This window comes from Artemia sp. Qi Xiang Cuo, chromosome 13 (genome assembly GCF_049724085.1).
Source record: "Artemia sp. Qi Xiang Cuo chromosome 13, ASM4972408v1, whole genome shotgun sequence".
NCBI lineage: Eukaryota > Metazoa > Arthropoda > Branchiopoda > Anostraca > Artemiidae > Artemia > Artemia sp. Qi Xiang Cuo.
In genome coordinates this window covers 64,256,820-64,279,470 of record NC_142806.1, presented here as the reverse complement: position 1 = coordinate 64,279,470, position 22,651 = coordinate 64,256,820, and the positions used below count along the sequence as shown (strand labels likewise).

The 22,651-nt window shown below is 33.0% G+C and overlaps 1 protein-coding gene across 1 annotated transcript in view; it reads right to left on the bottom strand.

The window, feature by feature from the left end:
• Positions 1 to 22,651, bottom strand: part of cutlet (chromosome transmission fidelity protein 18 homolog) — a 145,079-nt gene that overhangs the window by 35,520 nt on the left and 86,908 nt on the right. Inside the window, exons 13-15 of the mRNA XM_089098657.1 lie at positions 20,122 to 20,271; positions 14,256 to 14,386; positions 10,471 to 10,717 (exon numbers count right to left, since the gene is read on the bottom strand). Coding sequence (XP_088954783.1) covers positions 10,471 to 10,717; positions 14,256 to 14,386; positions 20,122 to 20,271 — 528 coding nt within the window. The remainder of the gene's footprint in view (positions 1 to 10,470; positions 10,718 to 14,255; positions 14,387 to 20,121; positions 20,272 to 22,651) is intronic.

Sequence of the window (22,651 nt, the reverse complement as noted above, 5' to 3'; positions counted from 1 at the left end):
TAAATAAATACACAATTATTGATCGAGCCCCGAGCCCCGTACTGCCAAGCAGAGCATCAATACTCTGAAGGATTAACCCAATATGGTCTGAAAAATATACAAGTTAAATATTTGCCTCAAAAAGTATATTAGGCATCTTGCAATGCTTCTCAAACCTTGGACTTTTTCCCAGGGAATTTAGGGATATTATTAACTTCTCAGTAATAGTCCTACATCTTAAAGCATATTTCATCATTATATATGTCAGCATATATATCAGTATATATCTGGTAGCACTTGAGTACCCCCTTCCCCAAAGAAATTTCTTGGTGTGGCTCCGCTCTCACTTTTTCACCTCTGTGCTGGTTTGAGGGCCGGCAAACTCTTTCCATATAAATACAGAATACGAGAAACAGCAATGGCGTAAAGCTAAAAATTTATTCACTTTATTCTATGAAGAACCCGAAAGTTAAAATTTAATGCCATCTTAACCTAAGACAGAACAAAGCCATGTTCAGTACTTGGATTGAAATTTCCACCTGCTCCCCAGATACTTACCTTCAATGAATTACGATAAATTGTTATAAATAAACAATAATTGGAATTAATAATTTATTCGTAAATGAATAAATTAAGATGTAGCACGATCGTACAACATCGAGCAACAATGTATCAAATTAGAATCAGGATTTAAATTATCCAGGTATAGACTCAAGTTTCAATTTCAGAATAGCAAAATATTTCTATGTAATCGTTTATGTAGTTTAGAATTACATTTATACTCTTTATTCTTTGCTCCATTGTCAATTCACTTTAATTCAGTTTGCAGAAGTACCCCACCTAAATGTCATCAAAAGAATAAAGAGATTATAAAACACTCATACATTTAATATTCTCGGTTGTATACAATGATGTACAATGTAATTCCATCTTCTATGGTTACCGCCTGTCCTCAGGCGACATTTAGTCACGCTTCCGATGCTTACAGAAATTATGTGTTTAACTAACAATGCTTACAGAAACTATGTGTTTAAACAGAATACAACATTGACTATTACAGAAAACAGACTACTTTTCTGTCATTTTCACTAGCACAATTAATACTCTTAAAGCATTTTTATAAAGTATGATGCATGTCACAAAAAGTTGTTTCTGACGCTACAAGCATTTGAACGTGATTAAAAGGCATTAGCATATAACTACTGGAACCTAGTAAAGAGCAGAAACCTTAGCTGGAAGATAATAAAGAACGTACCACAGGGAACTAGCCATCACTTAAATATGACATCCAGGGCCGTATCCAGGATTTTTTTCGGGAGGTGGGGGGAGGGGGTTACAAAAAATTCAAAAACGCATCAAAAATTTGTTTATATTAATTTTTTACGTTTTTAAGAGTCGGACAAATATTTCATGGAGGGGGGGGGGACAAACACCTTCACCCCCTGGATACTGCCTTGATGACATAATACCCCAGTTAAGTTTGTTAATTATCTTGTTATATTTCGTAGTTCTATAATCTACTTAGCGCATGTGACATCATTCCCAGTTAAGTTTGTTAGTTTTCTTGTTATACTTAGTAATTCTATAATCTACTTAGTGCATATGACATTATAAACCAGTTAAGTTTGTTTATTATCTTGTTATAATTCGTAATTCTATGTCTTAGTGCACATGACATCATACCTCAGTTAAGTTTGTTTACTATCTTGTTATATTTTGTAATTCTATAATCTACTTTTTGCATATGACATCATATCCCAGTTAAGTTTGTTTATTATCTTGTTAAATTTAGTAATTCTATAATCTACTAAGTGCATATAACGTCATACCCAAGTTAAGTTTGTTTATTATCTTGTTATATTTCGTACTTCTATAATCTACTTAGTGCATACGACATCGTACCCCAGTTAAGTTTGTTTATTATCTTGCCATATTTCGTAATTCTACAATCTACCTAATGCATATGACATCATTCCCAGTTAAGTTTGTTAATTATCTTGTTATATTTCGTAATTCTATAATCTACTTAGTGCATATGACATCATTCCCAGTAAAGTTTGTTAATTATCTTGTTAAATTTCGTAGTTCTATAGTCTACCTAGTGCATATGACATCATTAAGTTTGTATACTATCCTGTTATATTCCGTAATTCTCTAATCTACTTAGTGCATATGACATCAAACCCCAGTTAAGTTTGTTTATTATCTTGATATACTTCGTAATTCTATAATCTACTTAATGCAGATGACATCATATCCCAGTTCAGTTTGTATATTATCTTGTTATATTTCGTAATTCTATAATCTTCTTCGTGCATATAATATCACACCCCAGTTAAGTTTGTTTATTATCTTGTTATATTTCGTAATTCTATAAAATCTACTTAGTGCATATGACATCATTACCCACTTAAGTTTGTTTATTATCTTGTTATATTTTGTAATTCCATAATCTACTTAGTACATATGACATCATACCCCAGTTAAGTTCGTTTATTGTCTTGTTATATTTCATAATTCTATAATCTACTTAGTGCATATGACATCATACCGCAGTTAGGTTTTGTTAACTATCTTTTTATATTTCGTAATTCTATAATATATACCTAGTGCATATGAAATCATACCCCAGTTAAGTTTATTATCATATTATATTTCGCAATTCCATAATCTAATTAGTACATATGACGTCACTGTCAGTTGAGTTTGTTAATTATCTTATTATAATTCGTAATTCTATAATCTACGTAGTGCATATGACATCATACCCCAGTTAAGTTCGTTTATTATCTTGTTATATTTCGTAATTCTATAATCTACTTAGTGCATATGACATCATACCCCAGTTAAGTTTGTTCATTATCGTGTCATATTTCATAATTCTATAATCTACCTAGTGCATATGACATCATTCCCAGTAAAGTTTGTTAATTATCTTGTTGTATTTCGTAATTCTATAATCTACTTAGTGCATATGACATTATATCCCAGTTAAGTTTGTTTATTATCTTGTTTTTATTTCATAATTCTATAATCTACTTAGTGCATATGACATAATACTCAAGTTAAGTTTTGTTAATTATCTTGTTATATTTCGTAATTCTATAATCTACTTAGCGCATGTGATATCATTCCCAGTTAAATTTGTTAATTATCTTTTTATATTTAGTAATTCTATAATCTACTTAGTGCATAAAACATCATAAACCAGTTACGTTTGTTATTATCTTGTTATAATTCGTAATTCTATGCCTTAGTGCATATGACATCATACCTCAGTTAAGTTTGCTTATTATCTTGTTGTATTTCGTAATTCTATAATCTGCTTAGTGCATATGTCGTAATACCCCAGTTCAGTTTGTTTATTATCTTGTTATATTTCGTAATTCTATAATCTACTTTGTGCATATGACATCATACCCCAGTTAAGTTTGTTTATTATCTTGTTAAATTTCGTAATTCTATAATCTAATAAGTGCATATGACGTCATACCCCAGTTAAGTGTGTTTGTTATCTTGTTATATTTTGTAATTCTATAATCTACTTAGTGCATATGACATCATACCCCAGTTAAGTTTGTTTATTATCTTGCTATATTTCGCAATTCTATAATCTACCTAATGCATATGACATCATTCCCAGTTGAGTTTGTTAATTATCTTGTTATACTTTGTAATTCTATAATCTACTTAGTGCATATGGCATCATTCCCAGTAAAGTTTGTTAATTATCTTGTTAAATTTTGTAATTCTATAGTCTACGTACTGCATAAAACATCATACCCCAGTTAAGTTTGTTTATTATCTTGTTATACTTCGTAATTCTATAATCTACTTAATGCAGGTGACATCATACCCCAGTTAAGTTTGTATATTATCTTGTTATATTTCGTAATTCTATAATCTACTTAGTGCATATGACATCATTACCCACTTAAGTCTGTTTATTATCTTGTTATATTTCGTAATTCTATAATCTACTTAGTACATATGACATCACACCCCAGTTAAGTTTGTTTATTGTTTTGTTATATTTCATAATTCTATAATCTACTTAGTGCATATGACATCATACCCCAGTTAAGTTTTGTTAATTATCTTATTATATTTCGCAATTCCATAATCTAATTAGTACATATGACATCATTCCCAGTTAAGTTTGTTAATTATCTTATTAAATTTCGTAATTCTATAATCTACGTAGTGCATATGACATCATACCCCAGTTAAGTTCGTTTATTATCTTGTTATATTTCGTAATTCTATAATCTACTTAGTGCATATGACATTATACCCCTGTTAAGTTTGTTTATTATCTTGTCATATTTCATAATTCTATAATCTACCTAGTGCATATGACATCATTCCCAGTAAAGTTTGTTAATTATCTTGTTATATTTCGTAATTCTGTAATCTACTTAGTGCATATGACATCATACCCCAGTTAAGTTTGTTTTTTATTATCTTGTTATATTTCGCGATCTACTATAATTATATGATCTACTTAGTGCATAAATTATGAGAATTTGCAAACAAATTGTTGAAATTATTAGATTATGGTAATAATTCTTCCCCCGCTTATTAGCGGTTTAATAGATTTGTTTAAGGCGGGTGTGTACAACCTGGATAGCCTGGTGCTACACGGATTACATGTGCGGATTAAACTACACAGATTACAGGTGTCTGGTATAATAAAGCAAAAACACTCCGAAGTTACTATTGTTTAATAGTTTCTAAGACCACACTGGCCAAGCATGACAATACGAGGAAGCGTAGAGAAACAAAGTGATTTACAGGCAGTAAAAAAAATGGGAGATAAAAATAATTCGGCTGAGATTACTGCTCACCCGTCTTCAGAGCAAAATGGACAGCCTCAAAAACAAACAAGAAGTTCAGAATCACAGGGGTGCCACCTATAGTGATTTATCATAATTTCTAGTGATTTTTTATAGTGGCTAAACAAAAAAAAATCACCGAATAAGCATATAAATCACTAGATTATTGAAGATAAAACACTAAATCAACCAAAGTGGCAACCCTGCAGAATCACCTTCTCACTTGAACAGTATAAAGATGACTGGGGCAAGTGAGAGTGAGCGTTAGTGTGTGAATGAGTCATTTTCTTCATTGTCCTGCTTTATTTTAAGTTTCTAAGAATTTCAATATCCCTGAAACATAACACCCTCCTTCCAATAAAAGGATGTTAGATAATCTATAGTTGCAAAATGACATAATAAGCATTATAAGATGAAAATAATCTTTTTATACCAGAGTATTTAAAACAATTTAGGCTACTGAAGAAAACCTAAAATATAAACCTTAAAAAACCATAAAATTATTAAAATTGCTAAAATTGATTAAAAAACCATAAAATTGTTAAAATTGAATAAAAAACCATAAAATTGTTAAAATGTATATTAAAAGGACCTTGGCCCCAGCTTATTCATAAATCAACTAAATCTGATAATTCACTCTAAAATTTAATTAACTCTGATAATTTTATTAATTAAATGGGGTGGGAGGATGTCATAAAGAAAGATTTAAAAGAAATGGGAACTTCTTGGGAAGGTGTAAAGAAGAAGGCTTTGAATAGATTGGAATGGAGGAGGAGCATGCGTAGCTGTGTTGGCCTCAGGCGGCTTGGTGCTGCGGTGAGTTGTTAGTAGTAGTAGTAATTTAATGAATTAACTCTGATCATCAACTCTGATAATTTAATTAACTCTGATAATTTAATTAATTAAATGGGGTGGGAGGATGTCATAAAGAAAGATTTAAAAGAAATGGGAACTTCTTGGGAAGGTGTAAAGAAGAAGGCTTTGAATAGATTGGAATGGAGGAGGAGCATGCGTAGCTGTGTTGGCCTCAGGCGGCTTGGTGCTGCGGTGAGTTGTTAGTAGTAGTAGTAATTTAATGAATTAACTCTGATCATCAACTCTGATAATTTAACACGGTTAATTTAAAAAAAAAATTAAAACTCCTCATTTAAACAGTATCTTCGTAAAACTCTGTCTTTGTAGGAAGGGTGCCTTTAAGGCCCATTCACAATGAGAGATTACTAGTAGGCCTACCGAGATTTAGCTAGTGCTAATTTACGTTAACAAAAGTTTTCATGAAACTTTCTGATTAGCTGGAAAACTCTATGGACAATTCTGATCTCTATTGTGAACAGGCCTAGGCCAAAGCAAAATGTTTTCTCGTTTTGAACGATCATTTTACCAATAATGTGTCCAGTGGAAATTCGGCGGGTTAAGCAAGGTTCAACTTTTCACCGTAGACTTTGTGATTGCCATTAAAGGCCTATTACTGCAAAAACGATCAATATACTGCTATTAATAAATTTCAAGTCAACCATTTCTTCAGAGACATAACAAACCTCAGTATTTTAGCCTCCCCCCTCAAAAAGCTAATTGGTTTTAAAAAACAATATGCTAAATTCCACTTGGTTGATCCTAATGTGTGAATTTGTATGCCAGTAATACAAACAGAAAGTTTTGAGTCACAAGACATTTTACAAGTATACTCTCTGTTTTCTTGTGACTATAGCTTGCCGCAGAAACTTATAGTGAATAACATGTCACTGTGGGTGATTAATTTGATAGTTTCATGAGAAAATTTTATTGAACATTAAAGAACTTGAACAGCTCAATATTTTAAAGTTTACTGTGGAGACCCTATGCTTCAACCTTGTATTAGAATACTATTTTTTTCAACTTGATGCTAGATGGCACATTAATTTCTGGAAACAGAATCCGTGATTCCGAATTCCAAAATCCGTGACTATGTATCTATACCTTAAAACAAGGGCGGATCCAGAATTTTTTTCGGGGGAAGGGGGTTTACTAATTTTTGACTTTTTCGGGGGGGGGGCTACTAATTTTTGACTCAGTTTTCGACTAATTATACTGATTTTTACCTAGGTTTTAGTAATTTTCGACTTATTTTTGACTCGGTCAAAAATTTCGAGGGGGGGGGTTCAAACCGGGTATCCCCCCCCCCTCCTGGATACGGCCTTGCCTTAAAGTATTGTGACAACTTTCACGTTGCGCCTTGAAGGATGTTATCCGTAATCAAAATTAGAAGTGACCAACTTATTTAATACCAAGGCAGCAATAACTACTTGGCGTACTAAGAAACCAAATCGAATAAGCTAACATTTTATAATTTTTTCAACTTAAACGTTATAGTAATCAATTGTCTCTTAAGATTGATTCTCTAAAACAATTAGTAAAACGTGACAAATTAAAAAAATGTAGGATATTTAAATGCTAAGTATTATTCTGGAAGCGAATTTGCCCCAAGTCCAAGCTAAACTGCATCAAGCCTTTACATAAAATAAACGCAAATCATTCACATAAAAACTGAATGAAGACTGGAGCAACATTTATATATAATTAATGTGTTCAAAATGGAATTTTCATTCACAATGAGAATCAATATATACAAACCTGCCGCGTAGTCATGCCAGGGCGTGACTAATTAGTCAGGCCCCGGCATGGCTACGCGGCAGGTTTGTATATATTGATTCTCATTGTGAATAAAAATATCATTTTGAACACATTAATTATAGATAAATGTCACAAAAATTCAAGTCATTGAATTTTTGATGACACAAAAAAATGTCACAAAAATTCAAGTCATTGAATTTTTGATGACACAAAAAAATGACACAAAAATTCAAGTCATTAAATATTAATTATCATTTTAGAAGCAAATTTGGCAAAGTCCAAACTAAACTGTACCAAACACCTTTTCAAAGCTATAATACACAAAAACTTACACACACAAAAAAAAAAATTCTCACATAAAAAATTGAATGCAGAATGGAGCAACCAATTATGGGAATATGAGAAAGAGTCTCCATGCTAATGACTAAATAAGCGAGTCACACAGTCGTATAAGGAGCACTTAACCAGGAGACTGATATTATTTGCCATACTCAGCCATGGAGTCTATCCGAAGTCACTGTAGTACTATAATACCAACTTCAAACAACTTTTTTTCCGCCATATGTTTGATAATTTCATCGATTAACATTAAGCTCAGTAATTTTTTTTTACCTTCATCGTCTCAGTTGTGCGTTTTAAGAACATAAATCAATTTGGTTTCTGAATAAGGTTTCTAATTTGATGAGGTTCTTCAGAATGAGGTTCTGAACTTGGTTGAGAATCTAAATGGTTTCTAACATTTAGAAGCCCATAACCTATGACAACAGAACGTATCAAATATAAACTAATGGGTAAGATTACAAGAAACTTTATTAACAGTTGACTTCAAATGTTAACAAATGTGGCTTGGAAATGTCTTTAATGGTCGCAGGCTCTTGGGTTGCATGTTTTAAGCAGCTCAGCTACTAAAATTTAGATGGTGCCAGAGTCGTATCCAGGATTCTTTTTTCGGGGGGTGGGGGGGAGGTACATAAAAAAACTTTACCAAGACAACAATAACTACTTGGCGTACTAAGAAACCAAATCGAATAAGCCAACATTTTATAATTTTTTCGACTTAAACGTTAGAGTAACCAATTGTCTCTCAAGATTGATTCTCTAAAATAATTAGTAAAACGTGACAAATTAAAAAAATGTAGGATATTTAAATGCTAAGTATTATTCTGGAAGCGAATTTGCCCCAAGTCCAAGCTAAACTGCATCAAGCCTTTACATAAAATAAAAGCAAATCATTCAGATAAAAACTGAATGAAGACTGGAGCAACATTTATATATAATTAATGTGTTCAAAATGGAATTTTCATTCACAATGAGAATCAATATATACAAACCTGCCGCGTAGTCATGCCAGGGCGTGATTAATTAGTCAGGCCCCGGCATGGCTACGCGGCAGGTTTGTATATATTGATTCTCATTATGAATAAAAATATCATTTTGAACACATTAATTATAGATAAATGTCACAAAAATTCAAGTCATTGAATTTTTGATGACACAAAAAAATGTCACAAAAATTCAAGTCATTGAATTTTTGATGACACAAAAAAATGACACAAAAATTCAAGTCATTAAATATTAATTATCATTTTAGAAGCAAATTTGGCAAAGTCCAAACTAAACTGTACCAAACACCTTTTCAAAGCTATAATACACAAAAACTTACACACAAAAAAAAAAAATTATCACATAAAAAATTGAATGCAGATTGGAGCAACCAATTATGGGAATATGAGAAAGAGTCTCCATGCTGATGACTAAATAAGTGAGTCACACAGTCGTATAAGGAGCACTTAACCAGGAGACTGATATTATTTGCCATACTCAGCCATGGAGTCTATCCGAAGTCACTGTAGTACTATAATACCAACTTCAAACAACTTTTTTTCCGCCATATGTTTGATAATTTCATCGATTAACATTAAGCTCAGTAATTTGTTTTTACCTTCATCGTCTCAGTTGTGCGTTTTAAGAACATAAATCAATTTGGTTTCTGAATAAGGTTTCTAATTTGATGAGGTTCTTCAGAATGAGGTTCTGAACTTGGTTGAGAATCTAAATGGTTTCTAACATTTAGAAGCCCATAACCTATGACAACAGAACGTATCAAATATAAACTAATGGGTAAGATTACAAGAAACTTTATTAACAGTTGACTTCCAATGTTAACAAATGTGGCTTGGAAATGTCTTTAATGGTCGCAGGCTCTTGGGTTGCATGTTTTAAGCAGCTCAGCTACTAAAATTTAGATGGTGCCAGTCGTATCCAGGATTTTTTTTCGGGGGGTGGGGGGGGAGGTACATAAAAAAAACTTTAAAAAACACATCAAAAATTTGTTTATATTCATTTTTGTTACGTTTTTTAAAAGCCGGGCAAACATTTCAAGGGGGGTTCAAACCCTTTAACCCCCATGGGTACAGCCTTGGATGGTGCTACATGATATTTGTATAAAACTTGTATAAATCTGTTTCCTCCTGCCTTGGATATTCGGTGTTCAAAATGTGTTCAAGTTTCAGTTTCCTCCGAAATATTTTATCCTCTTTCCTCCTCTTCACCCCCCTACCCTCTTTCATCACTCACAGAAATTGTTATGATATGGAACTCTTGACAATGAAAAGATTTTATCGTAATTTTGATGCCTAAAAAAGGTCTCTTTCCTAAAAACAATAAAACATAAATTTCAATGCTAGTTTCAATTTTATTTTCAGCCTGCAGGTTTAAAAGGGTAATTTGATCAGTTAAGGTGATTTGGACTTAAAAAAATTAGAGTGTTTTGGACTTAACCACCCCCCCCCCCATAAAAAAAAACAAAAAAAAAACTATTTAACAGGTACTTGTCATATCACTTCCTATGCTTAATTAAAAAAGGAAAACTTAAGTTTTTTTTTACTGTTAGTACTACTACCAACAACCCATCAAGGTAGGAAGCTGCTTCACGTAAAAAACATGCACACATACCCTTACCCCCTCATACTGTTCAAAGCTCTCTCTTTCGAGACCTTGCTCTCTCGAGTGGGTTTGTGTGATTACAGTACAGATATTCACTTACTTTAGATACTATAGCACTAATAGTTTTAGCTTTCAGGGTCTGCAAATGATTTGGGACTGCTTTCGGCTGTTCCGTGAGCTCGTCCGTTGCCTTCTCCACCTCTGGTTCCGCCTTGGAAGGAGCTTCAGAAGGAGCCAACCTTCTCATCTTCTCAAGCTCTATTTCACGGGCTATGAACTGCTTGGATGCATAAGATAGTTGCCTCCTTTGCTTGGTTTTGTCAAAATATATGAGCTCTTCAATATTCCTGTTGAAGATACACATATGAACCTGATGCATATGTTATTCTAATGAAACATCTTCAAAACGTATTTAACCAGCACATTTATAAATACAGACGCAATAAAAAAAGAAACGCTTAGATATAATAAAATATATATTAATTATATACTATCATAATAATAAATATATATAAATATAATAATAAAACAGAATAATATAATAATAAAATATAATTAATATATAAAATAAATAAATATACAATAATAAAATAAAATATAATAACAATAATAATAATAAATCAATAATAATATAATAAAAATAATTAATATAATAAAATCAAAAAGAGACTTTTCGTACCATACATATCTTTAGTTAACGAATAAATGGAACCATAAATTTTGATTTCTCAATATTTTCTAAATTACTTCTTACTTTGTCAACGTTTCTTTTTGTCCTATTAAAAATTTCTATGCAAAAGTAGATACTGACTTACCTGGTATTTTTTTTCTTTCATAAATAATCGAAGTTTTCGAATGCAATTATGCCTTGACGATGAATGCAAGTAAAGAATACGAAGGAAGACTCTTTAAAGCATATAAACAAAACTATATATTACAGAATATTTATAAAACCATTGATTCCACTCTCAAAAGACTTTGATTACAAAAACAATCGCATAGTACACTCACTGCTCTGATGTATTTAAATGAATCAATTAGCTTATTTGCAATTAGCTTAATTACATACTACAGTAGTTAAAAAACGAATTTAAGAAATTTCACTAATTTTTTCCAACTTTAAAATTATGTGATCAGCAATTATCACAATCCAAATATACATAGCATATATATAACGCATACATAATCTCTATAATTTAAAATATGGTAAAGATATGGACAAATAAGCTGTTGTCACAAGTTCTTAAACCCAAGAAACTTTAAGGACCGTTCAGGCTTACATATAAAAAGTTATAAAACTGTACGTGTATAATCCTTATTCTCCACGCCCGTTCATCGTTAGAAAAATTTGTACAACAAATGTTTTCAATTATCACAGCAAGTAAATTGTTGTGGCTTGCATAACTGCCATTTTGTTACATTAGCAGAGTCCGTACTCTGTCTTTCTCATAATGTCAATAAAAAAAAAACTCCCAAAATTCCATTGATTTTCCAGTTCATTAACTCATTTTTGGCAAAATAAAATATTACACTTTTCTTCTTTTCGTTCTTATACACTTGCGACACGAAAGTCAGCTGCCTATTGGCTTTGAATAGCCCACGTATAATTTGTAGCACAGAAAACAGGACTCGCTTCTATTAATCTTTAACACACTGAGATAAGCGTGTACAAAATTTACCACAGATTTTCGTGTACAGGGCGCATAATTTTATGAATTATACGCCTCATTCAATAGCGGGAACGCTCCCTTATACGGAGTGGCAAACGGGGTCCAAATGTAAAACGATCATGAACAAATGGGAAACAAATGGAATATACTAGTATGGCAATTTGTGACCAGTACACTTGCACAGTTTCAACGCGTAGGCTCACGTAAGGCGGTCATTAGAAACTGTACCAAGTGGAAAATTGGAGCCAGAAGCATCGTGAAACAGGGTTTGATTGGAGGAAAATGATCATAAAACATTCTTTTCCCCTAATCAGGGGCCTTTTCCACGGGCAAAGTTATTGAAAAGGAAAGTAGTATTTTATGCCTTTAGTAAAAGCGTCACTAACAGCCAACGAAAAGCGCTCTATACGATGCTTCTGTTTCAGATTTGGTACTTCTGGTGCCGTTTCTAACAAAGGCTATACATGCCCATGCGCATTGACAGTGTGGAAGCGTACTGCTCCAATATAATGATATTGGGTGTTACACAAATGAGACTTGTGGACCACGTTCGCCACCAGGTTACAGCCTACTTGAATAAATTTCTGAATTTAAAAAAATCTACTGATTATATCTCTGCATTTGAAACAACAGCATAAAATAAATAATCCTCCAGAAGTCTGTCAACCAAAATTTCAATCCTCAAAATTTCTAATCTTTCAAGAAGTCTATTTTGTCTAGACTAGATTGTAGGGAATGTTCCCATAGAAAGTTCTACGTATCCAAATCTTGAACCAAATTAACATTGCAATTGGACAAAGCTAAGCTTTACAAGGCAAAAACAAAAAAATCAGGAATTAGATGAAAAGAAAAATATATTCCTGACAAATTTTCAAGTAAGAGGACACTACATAACCCTCCATCCTTCAAGTGGAGGGGTGATATATATTTAAACCCCTTCACGAGGTTCTAAAACAGGCTTCGGAGCCCCCGTCCCCCGAAACACATTATATTACCTAGACTATAGTAACCAGAAAATCACATTAACAAAACCGAAAGGATTTGGATTTCGTGTCGACAGAATAAATATACGCTTGACTAATATTAATTATAAAAAAAAAGTTTTCCCGAGGGAAGTAAAGAGCGAAGTTAAAACTTAAAACGAACAAAAATCATTACTTCACAGCCTATTAAATATTTATCAATAAAACTAGTACAAATAAACCTATCTAATTATGTTTCCCTATGATTTTAGGATTATACAAAACTAGCGCTTTACTGAAAACACAAAAGTCAAGTATAAAAAACAGGAATATTGATTTAAGAGTCAAAAGTGAGGAATTCAAGTAAAACAAACCTAAAAGCATAGGGAAACATAATTAGTTGGTTTATTTGTACTAGTTTTATTGATATATATTAAATAGGCTGTGATGTAATAATTTTTCTCCGTTTTAAGTTTCAACTTCACTCTCTACTTCTCTCGGGAAAACTTTATTTTTTTTAAATTAATCTTTGTTCGTTTTTGATTAAAATTTAATGTAGAAACAACGCTGGCATAATCTTTTTTATTTATACTGAATAATGTATGTTCGTTTCAAGCTTTAATGTCACTCCCTAGTTTCAATTGAAAACTTATTTTTAATATAATTTCTAATTATCACCGATCTAGGGGGGGATAAGACACCTCTAGAAAATAATGCAAACAACCTTGACAGCTAACAAAAACTTTCAGTCTATAACATAAAGTTTATTATCCATACTTCAAAAAACAATATATGTTTTTAGGGACGTTTGTTTTTCGATGAGAAAAAATCTGTTTTTACTCGGCCGACTTCGCCTGAAAAAGCGATAACGAAAAATCACCTACAGACTTAGCAGAAACTGGAAGGCTACTGTAACAAAAGAGAGCTGTTTAAAGGCTCATTTAAAAGCTTATATTTATACCTAATCGTTTTTATAAATTTGACTTGATAGCACATTCTCATAAAGTGCACTTTCAGTTGTTTCCCCCACTTTTTTAAATGAAACAAGTGCCTTTTCCAATGAAATGACCAAAAAAAGGCGTATTTCAAAACCTAGGCAAGAGCAAAAAACTAAGGTAATTTGTAACGTTCATTCCGTGATTACTACTGTTTCTTTCTTCTTTTTTTTCAGGTTTCTGGTGACTTCTTTCTGACTTATGTAAGAAGAAATGACTACTTTTGACCAAACGCTTGTAATATACAGAAATACATACGGATCTAAAACATAGGCGTATTGACCATCAAGGGTACGTTCTTGTCGATATGTCAAATTAAGCGAGATCATTGTAGTAACAACTCTAAGAGCCTCTTGCCTTTCCTCTAGACTATATAGTTGTGTGTTCACCTAAAAAATATTTTTATTACAGTGAAAAACAGAAATAACAAAGAAAGAAATCATTTCGGAAAATGGATATGTGTATTCAAAGAAATGGATTATAGTGTACAAATTCAAATTTTATTTTTAACAATCACAAATAAATAAATAAATAAAATACTTTCGCGCTCGATAAAAAGCTACGAGGATTCGCGGTGCGTTTTTTTTTTTTTTTATTTATTATTTTATATTGTTTGATTTATTATTGTTTAATTTATGTTGTTTTTTTATTTATTATTCAAATAATATTATTCAAAATTTATTATTCAAATAATAATATTCAAAAATTTATTATTCAAACATAGAATTTGATTTATTAGGAACTACTTACCTAATAAATCAAATAAATAGACGTATCTTACAAAAAATAATAATAACAAATCCAGTCTCAATCACTCATCAATTGTCACCTCCCCCAGCCTCAGTCCCAAGGCACCTTTATTTCCCCTAGACACCCTTCTTCTCCAAGCACAAAGGACTAAAAAGAAAAAAATTGAAGAAAGAAAAGGACAAAGCGACAACGAAGATGTTTCTCTTTTTGGAGTTTTTCGAGAGATTGCTTTTCTTTTAGAAAAGCAATCTCTTTTTATTTTTTTTTTTAGATTTTTTTTGTACTCAAAACGGCTTGGTGGAGGTCCTTGCCAAAACATCTGCTTTGTTTCGTATTTGAAAAAAAAACCTCGTTGTTGTTTTGTTTTTTGTTTCTCCAATTCTTTTTTTCTTCATTCTTCATTCATTAAGTACAGCCAGCGTGGTTCTGAGTCCTGCTGATTAAGTTGGAAATGTATCCAATTGCGCAAACAGCGTTATATAGAGCTGAAAGTGGTAAAATATACATATCTAAATAAATTTATCATGTATCGATTCGTCTAACCTGTCCCCCTTTTTTTGTAACACCCCAACTCCCCTTTTTTTACTATTGTCTAACTTTTGAGTGGTTTTTCAGCTATTTTCTTCTTTATGTTATTTGACATGATAGTGGGGAAGGTAACCCTCGTCACTAACTGTTTAGATGGCTATAATGACATGTATCTCTGGTCATTCTGGATTATGATTCGCCAAGTTTTTAAGTTTCTGATTTACTCGTCCTTCGTCAGTCGTCTTTTGCTCTTTCTTCGTTCTATCTATTTTTTAAGTTTTTGGTCTGCCTTAGATTATTTCAAACAATAATTAAAAAACAAAAATAAGAAAAAGAAAATAAAATTAAGATAAGAAAAAAAAGCTTAAGATACTTGAAAAAAAAATAATCCTAAAATTCGTCTCTAATACCTGGATAATCTCTCTGTTACCCGGTTGGTTATCAGACCATGCACCTCTGTAAAACTCGAATCCACCGATAACTTTTTTTTTTTTTAATTCGTTATTTAGAATCGTAGCTTACAATCAAAGAGCTCCTAGAAAAACTAGAAAACTGGAGTCTATAAATGTGTCTTTGTTGGGATTTTGGATCACTCCTTACCCTGTTGCTAAGCGTCTTAGAACATAATACAATTATTTTCTAAGATGCTTTTCTATTTGGTAATTTCTATTTCTTTTCTACGTGGTAATTTTCGGTAATAAACGTCCAAAAATTACCACATAGTATAGCGGAAAATCACAGCAGTCACTCTTTCCCCTGTTGCTAAGCGTATTAGAACACAATATAATTCACCCTTTATTTAAAACGCAATGGAATTGGAAAGCAAGCGAAGTCATAGCAGTCACATCTGCTAGCAATAGAAAGTGCCGGAGAGAGCTCACCTTTGCAGCGTAATAGTTTTTTGCTCGTGTTAAGTTGTATTAACTCTTTACATGCATACCAAACGTGAGCACTTTCTTTTATTGTTTTTTGTATGTTTTCTTTGCTGAGCCCAAAAATTGCACATCTTAAAAATGGATATAGATGTAAACCCAATTTCAAATATCTAGTTAAGCTACACACAGACCTATATGCTCTAGGCAAAGCATGTAAGCATAGGGAGGGGGTAGAAAGAGTTGGAAGCTCCCTCTGTAGCGTGATAACTTTCGTTCACTTTAAGGTATGTTCGTTCTTAACGTGTATAGACATAAACCTGCATGAATTAAATTTTTTCTGTATGTTTTCTTTTCTGAATCCCTCATTTTAACATGATTATGGATATAGATCGAGTTTAACATATCTAGCTTAGCTAGATACAGGTCTATATGCTCTTAAAAAGGCCTAACGGTGGACGGAGCTTCCACCCTTTCTCTCCAAACATCAATATTTTTATGATCTCTCCATAATTCGATATGCTTTTCTTTCAAATATTTACCTCTTTTTCGGCCATCCAAAGTGTTCGGTAATACTCACCCACCCAACCTCCCCCCCCCCCCCATAGATAAATATTCTTGTGCATGCACAACCTCAAAGCTTATAATTTATCCACCTTAGAATGTCATCAATATTTTGTATTTTATCAATAATTAAGCTTAATATGTCATTTAACATTGGTCGAGTATTGGGGGGGGGGGATGGTATTAGATAGAGTTTCAAATGAGGGGTGATCCAGTGACTAAAAAGTCATTTTCAGAAATTTGTCAGATTAGCCTAGAGCGAGGGATCCTTTTAACAGTTTTTTTCTAGTATGTTTATAGTTAGGGATACACTGTATTTTGCGCTTATCCCAGGTATATCAAGTAAGGTATTCAAATAATAGCCACGATCAACTTCATTTTGATGGAATCTATTTAAGGATCTATGGACATACACTTACAAAGTGAAGGAATGTTACTACAATTGTGAAATATCATGTACGAGTTTTAGATACTTCTAAACTAATATTATATTTCAAAATGTTTGCTGGATGTCAGAATGGCTAATTGTAAAGGCATAACCTAAATGGGATATAATATAATAGCAGAGATACATATAACCTGGCTAATGCACAGATCTTATTTAATTTCATAGATCGACCGAAAAATTATAAAGTGGCACTTTAATGCGGTCCAGTCTCTTTCGTAGGGAAAAGGGGCACGTAAGCTAGAAATCTTTCATCGAAAAGAGCAGCATTTTAATGTTGACCACTTCCTTTTGTGGCCCAGAAAAGGCAAAGGGCACGAAATCTAGAAATTTCCCTTCCAAGAGAGAGCGAGAAAAAGAGAGAGGGGACATTTCAGACAGGGTTCTTCGAGGCACTCAATTCTCACTGACAACTATAATGGACACTTGACAAATTAAAATTAAATTTAATGACAGTAAAGAGAATTTTCTAGAGGGAATTGTCAAGGGGAAATTTTTAGCGATGAAGAAATGGTCTTGGGAAAATTGCAAAGGAAAAAGAGGATTTTAAGCTAGGGACAATCACTTATACTTATTAGTGCTGATTTTGCTCTATTTTGGACTTGATTTTTGGATTATCGGGTTGGATATACTGTTTTGTCCTAGGTGATTGGATAGATGAGTAAGGTTCCAACCTTGTTCAAGTGCTCATTTATCTCAGTTAAAATTATTGATGTTTTTCATATTTTTTTTTTGTTATTGAACTACCAATGGCATCAAAATGAAAACATTTGTTCAACATGGATCTGTCTGGTCTGGGTGCAACCTGGGTCTGTGCAACCAGGTCTATTCGTGCCTGAAAACCAGGATTTTCTAAGATTTTGCATTTGGTTGTTGCAAAACGTCGGAATTCATGCACAAATTTTCACCAGTGTTTCCAAGCCGAATCGTAAAAAAATCACCGGAAGGTAATTCGGTAAAGTAGATGTCACTTTTCGTTCGTAAAAATTCAAACATATTGAAGAACCTGCAAAAAATCAGTTAACGAAGATATGCCTTAGTTTACCATTCCTGTTTAATATTTAAATACTTTCTAAGACCACACTGGCTATACATGACATATGAAGCTAAGAGAGGAAAGGAAATAATAAATATAAATGAAATCAAGACAGAGTGAGAACACAAGGATTTTGTCAGCCAGTGGCAAAACATGAAGACAAAAACAAGCAAATATTTCGACACGGACCTCCGCCAAGTCGTCCTCAGTGCTAAACAAAAAAGAAAAAAAAATAACTTTAAAAGTTTACTGCACAGGATACGAACAGACACTGAATGAAAGACCAAGCCGAAACCAATGAAAAAAGGATTACCTAAGAGATTGGGCAAGAATGTTTTGCCTTGCAATACTTTTTGCTCATCTGCAGTTTCTGTTTTCACTAGATATACAAATAGGTTCTCTTAAATTTGACTAGGTGCAAATATCAATTGAGTCTTTTAGTATTAAATTGTTATAAATTATTATAAATTATAAATAAATTTTTCGTCTTCATGATTTGCCACTGGCTGACAAAATCCTCGTTTTCTCACCCTTTTTTGGTTTTATTTTTCATTTACTATTTCCTTTCCTCTCTTAGCTTCATATGTTTAATATTTAGTTTACCTAACATTTCCTGTTTATCCTAAAAGGACTGAGTCTAATTGCATATCATACACCAAGCCAAACAGGTTGGGGTGAAATTTCAATAAAAGTGGTTTTGTTACATTTCAATATGACATGTCTTGGCTTCTTTTCTTGGTTTCCGAAGCGAAAGAATGAATTTCAAATTTGTACTTTACGTGATATAAATTAAGTAACAAAAGTAATACTTTTTGAATCAGAAGAAAATAAGGATTCTGTTGATATGAGAATGAAATTCAGACACTAAGAGATTAATAAACCAAAATAGGATAATTGGTCTTTCCAAAAAGGTGTTCTTGAAGGTAAATCAATAACTAATAAGTTGAAGCGTTAAAGAATAAAAAAAAAAAATGTTACTGATGAATGGCTTATATTTTTAGCTATTCAATGACATATATTATAATGACTTCTTTTCAATTGAACAAGACAAGATGTTGGGGTTTTACAAAACTCATCCAATCACTATTTTTTTTGCCAATTACTGGTAGTGTCTGGTAGTGGTGCCAATAACTGTGCCAATTAATGTGCCAATTATAATTACAAAGTCTGCCAATTACTGGTAGTGTCTGGTAGTGGTGATTATCGCCAATTACTGGTAGTGTTTGTCTTTTGCTGCAGCAAAAGAGTTCTGTGATAGTATTTTTTTTTTCGCTCATTTTCTGCCGATTTTTCACACAAACTCCTTATTTTCAAACTTAGCGCCCTTCTTTTTTAGCTATATGTACTTAAAAAGTACTTAAAAGTACGTAAAGCGCCCTTCTTTTAAGTACTAAATAGTCTGAGTGAGAGGGAAAGCTGGCATAAGCTTTTTTCAGAAATGTATAAAATAATGTCATTTCACTTTATGATAGATAGTGTATCATCCATCAATCCTAGGGCAGAACCAAAGTAGATAGTTATGGAATAAGGGTAACTCAAATACTCGATGAGTTCTATGTGCCATTTGAATTCAATTGGAGACCCCAAATAAAAGGTTTTCTAAGTTTTATGACTGACCACGTCCATAGGACTTTGGAGGCAATTGGGCAACTGAGATTGTTCTTATTATATGAGCTTTGCCTACTGGGATTTTTTGATGCAACTGATAGTTGCTACGCAGGATTTTTTTTTCTTATGGGACAAACAATAACAAAATAATTTTGTTCGATATCATAACAAAGAAATGCCCAGAAATTCGGGATGATTTTGATTCCAGGGATTCAGACCCCAAGGCATGTACGTCCTGGTCCAATTTATTAATATTCACAGGAATCATTTTCAAGAACTATTAAGGATGGCAATAAAAATAATAATAATATTAAGACTCACAGGTCGAAAGTTCGGCGTCAGACATTCCATGGTGTACGGAAGGACATCCAAAATGAGAACTCGGGATGTGAGATAAATTAGCATAGATGGCGCCATTTCTGTAGTTATTGTGTTTACAATATTGTCATTCTTGCTTTTAACAGCATTCATCTAAAAAATAATAACAGATATAAGGGTTGCCCAGAAATTCAGGGAAATGTAGAATTTCAGAAAGTAGGTACCGAGGCTATACTGTGTACGTTGATAAGAAAAAATAACAAATATAATTAGTATGACCGAAAATCAAGTATCTGAAGAATTTCCGTCCCATAATGGTATATGTTAACTCTAAAACAAGCAATTTTGAGACAAGCCTTCAGTGTAACTCGCCCCAAAATGTTAAGGTACTTATATCATTGCAATAAAAACTTCAGAGCTATCCTTTCACATTTCATAGAGAAGGATCTGGACTTGCTTAAAAATAGAAAAATTGTCCTCTCCAAACAATTTTCAGCTGATTTCGACGTATTTCTAGGCTAAAAAACACTGTGCACCAGATTTCAAAAATATAGTCCAGTAGATGGATAGAATTGAATCTAAGCTATGGAGTGACAATAAAATTTTCACAGGGAACATAAAGTTTAAGCAGTGTTTTAACTTTGGAAATATGTTTCCATAGCTATTAGGCAGCAATGGGGTACATGTTCAAATATAATTTTTCCCAATTCTGGTGTAGGGGTGACTGAGTCCTCTGAGCCCTACTCCTAAACCATCATACTGCCTTACAATTGGTATTATTTTTGACAATAATATAGGCGATTCAATTTGATTATTTCAAAGCATAGATTGTCATCTTAAGAATCTTTTTTTGCGTTGACTTAAAATCTAAAATTACAACAAAACAACAACGACTCACCGCAACACCAAGTCACCAGAAGCAAACCCAGATACACATGCGCCTTTTCCATTCCTACTTGCTCAAAGCCTCCCTCTTTACACCATCGCTATAAGTTTCCATTCCCCTTAAATCTTTCTTTACGACATCCTCTCACACCAACCGCGGACGACCTTCTTTCCGTTTAGCCCTTGACAGTTGGCCGAAAAGGACAGTCTATGACAATCTGTCGTCATTCATGGGCAGAACGTGCCCTAGCCATCTCAACCTTTTTCTCATTATAGCTCTAGAAAGCGGGATTGAACCTCACTTTTCGTACAGTCTACTGTTTGAAATAGGGTCAGTCAGTGGGGTGCCCAATCTCCATTCGTTTTCAGAGTGCCCATGCTTCACAACTATATTTTATCCCTGTCATCACTGTAGCTTCCAATATTCTAACCTTGGTTTGTAGACTTATCTTCCCATTCTTCCAAACTTTCTTCAACTGTGAAAAAAAACCTGAGCCTTGGCTATTCTACTTTTAACATCTTCATTGCTCCCACCGTCTTTACTAATAATACTACCAAGGTAATTGAAACTGTCCACCTGATCAGTCTTTTCGTTACCTAACGTCACCTTTTCATCTTCACTTATTCCCAGCCTTAGCGACTTAGTCTTCTTAACATTGATTTTCAAACCTATTCAAGCACCCTGAACTCGTAAGACCTCTAAAAGTTCATTCATTTTGCTCACACTTTCATCCAGGATGCTTAAATCATCAGCATATTCTAAGTCAGGGAAAGTTTTTCTTCCCCATTTGATTCCGTGTCCTCCCATTGCCTTTCCTGTGCTCCTTAAATCAAAGTCCATCAAGATGATCTACATAAATAGGGATAGAACACAACCCTGCTTAACTCCTGATTCAGACGAAACCAGCTGCTAACCTCATTTCCTACTTAACTACAGCAGTGTTAGAGCGACTCCTTTCTCTTCCAAATGAATTAAGCAGCTTAGACCTTTTTTCTGTCTCTACAAACGAAGCTGCCAAGTCTTCGAATTAATTAGAAACATATACATAAATGTATACAGTATTATTCTTAACAGTTCTTCCAACTTGACTCTAACTCCCTTTACCGATGCCTGATCACTAAGGCCATTACTACAAAGATCATTAGAAGTTGACAGATTGTAGGAATGCCGGGTTCCGTAAAAAAGCCATACTATGTAATGAAGTCATGTTGCAAAAAGTCACAGATAAGAATCATCTAAAAAATTAATCAAGGAGTTAACTAACATGACTTTCCCTGTAAGGATAAATCATTTAAAAAGCTTGTCATGAAAGAGATATTGAATATCCATATTTAGGGCATACCAAAGGGCTAAATACCCAGTGAATTCCCTCGTTTTAATGATTGATTTACTATAGATAGACAATAGATGACAACATTTAAATCTAAAAAGATCATTTTCTCAACGTCGTTTCCCTCCCTCTAATCAATAAAATTAATTGATTCCATGCCCTTATTACCGTAGTTAAGAACATTTCTGCATAGTTAGATTAGACAGAACTCCAAACACGCGTTTACCCATACACGCAATGTAGTAAATTTAGATACTCTGCTAATTCCTGGACCTTTAAAACTTACCTTGAGCAAGAGCAGTAGGAAAATACCTTTC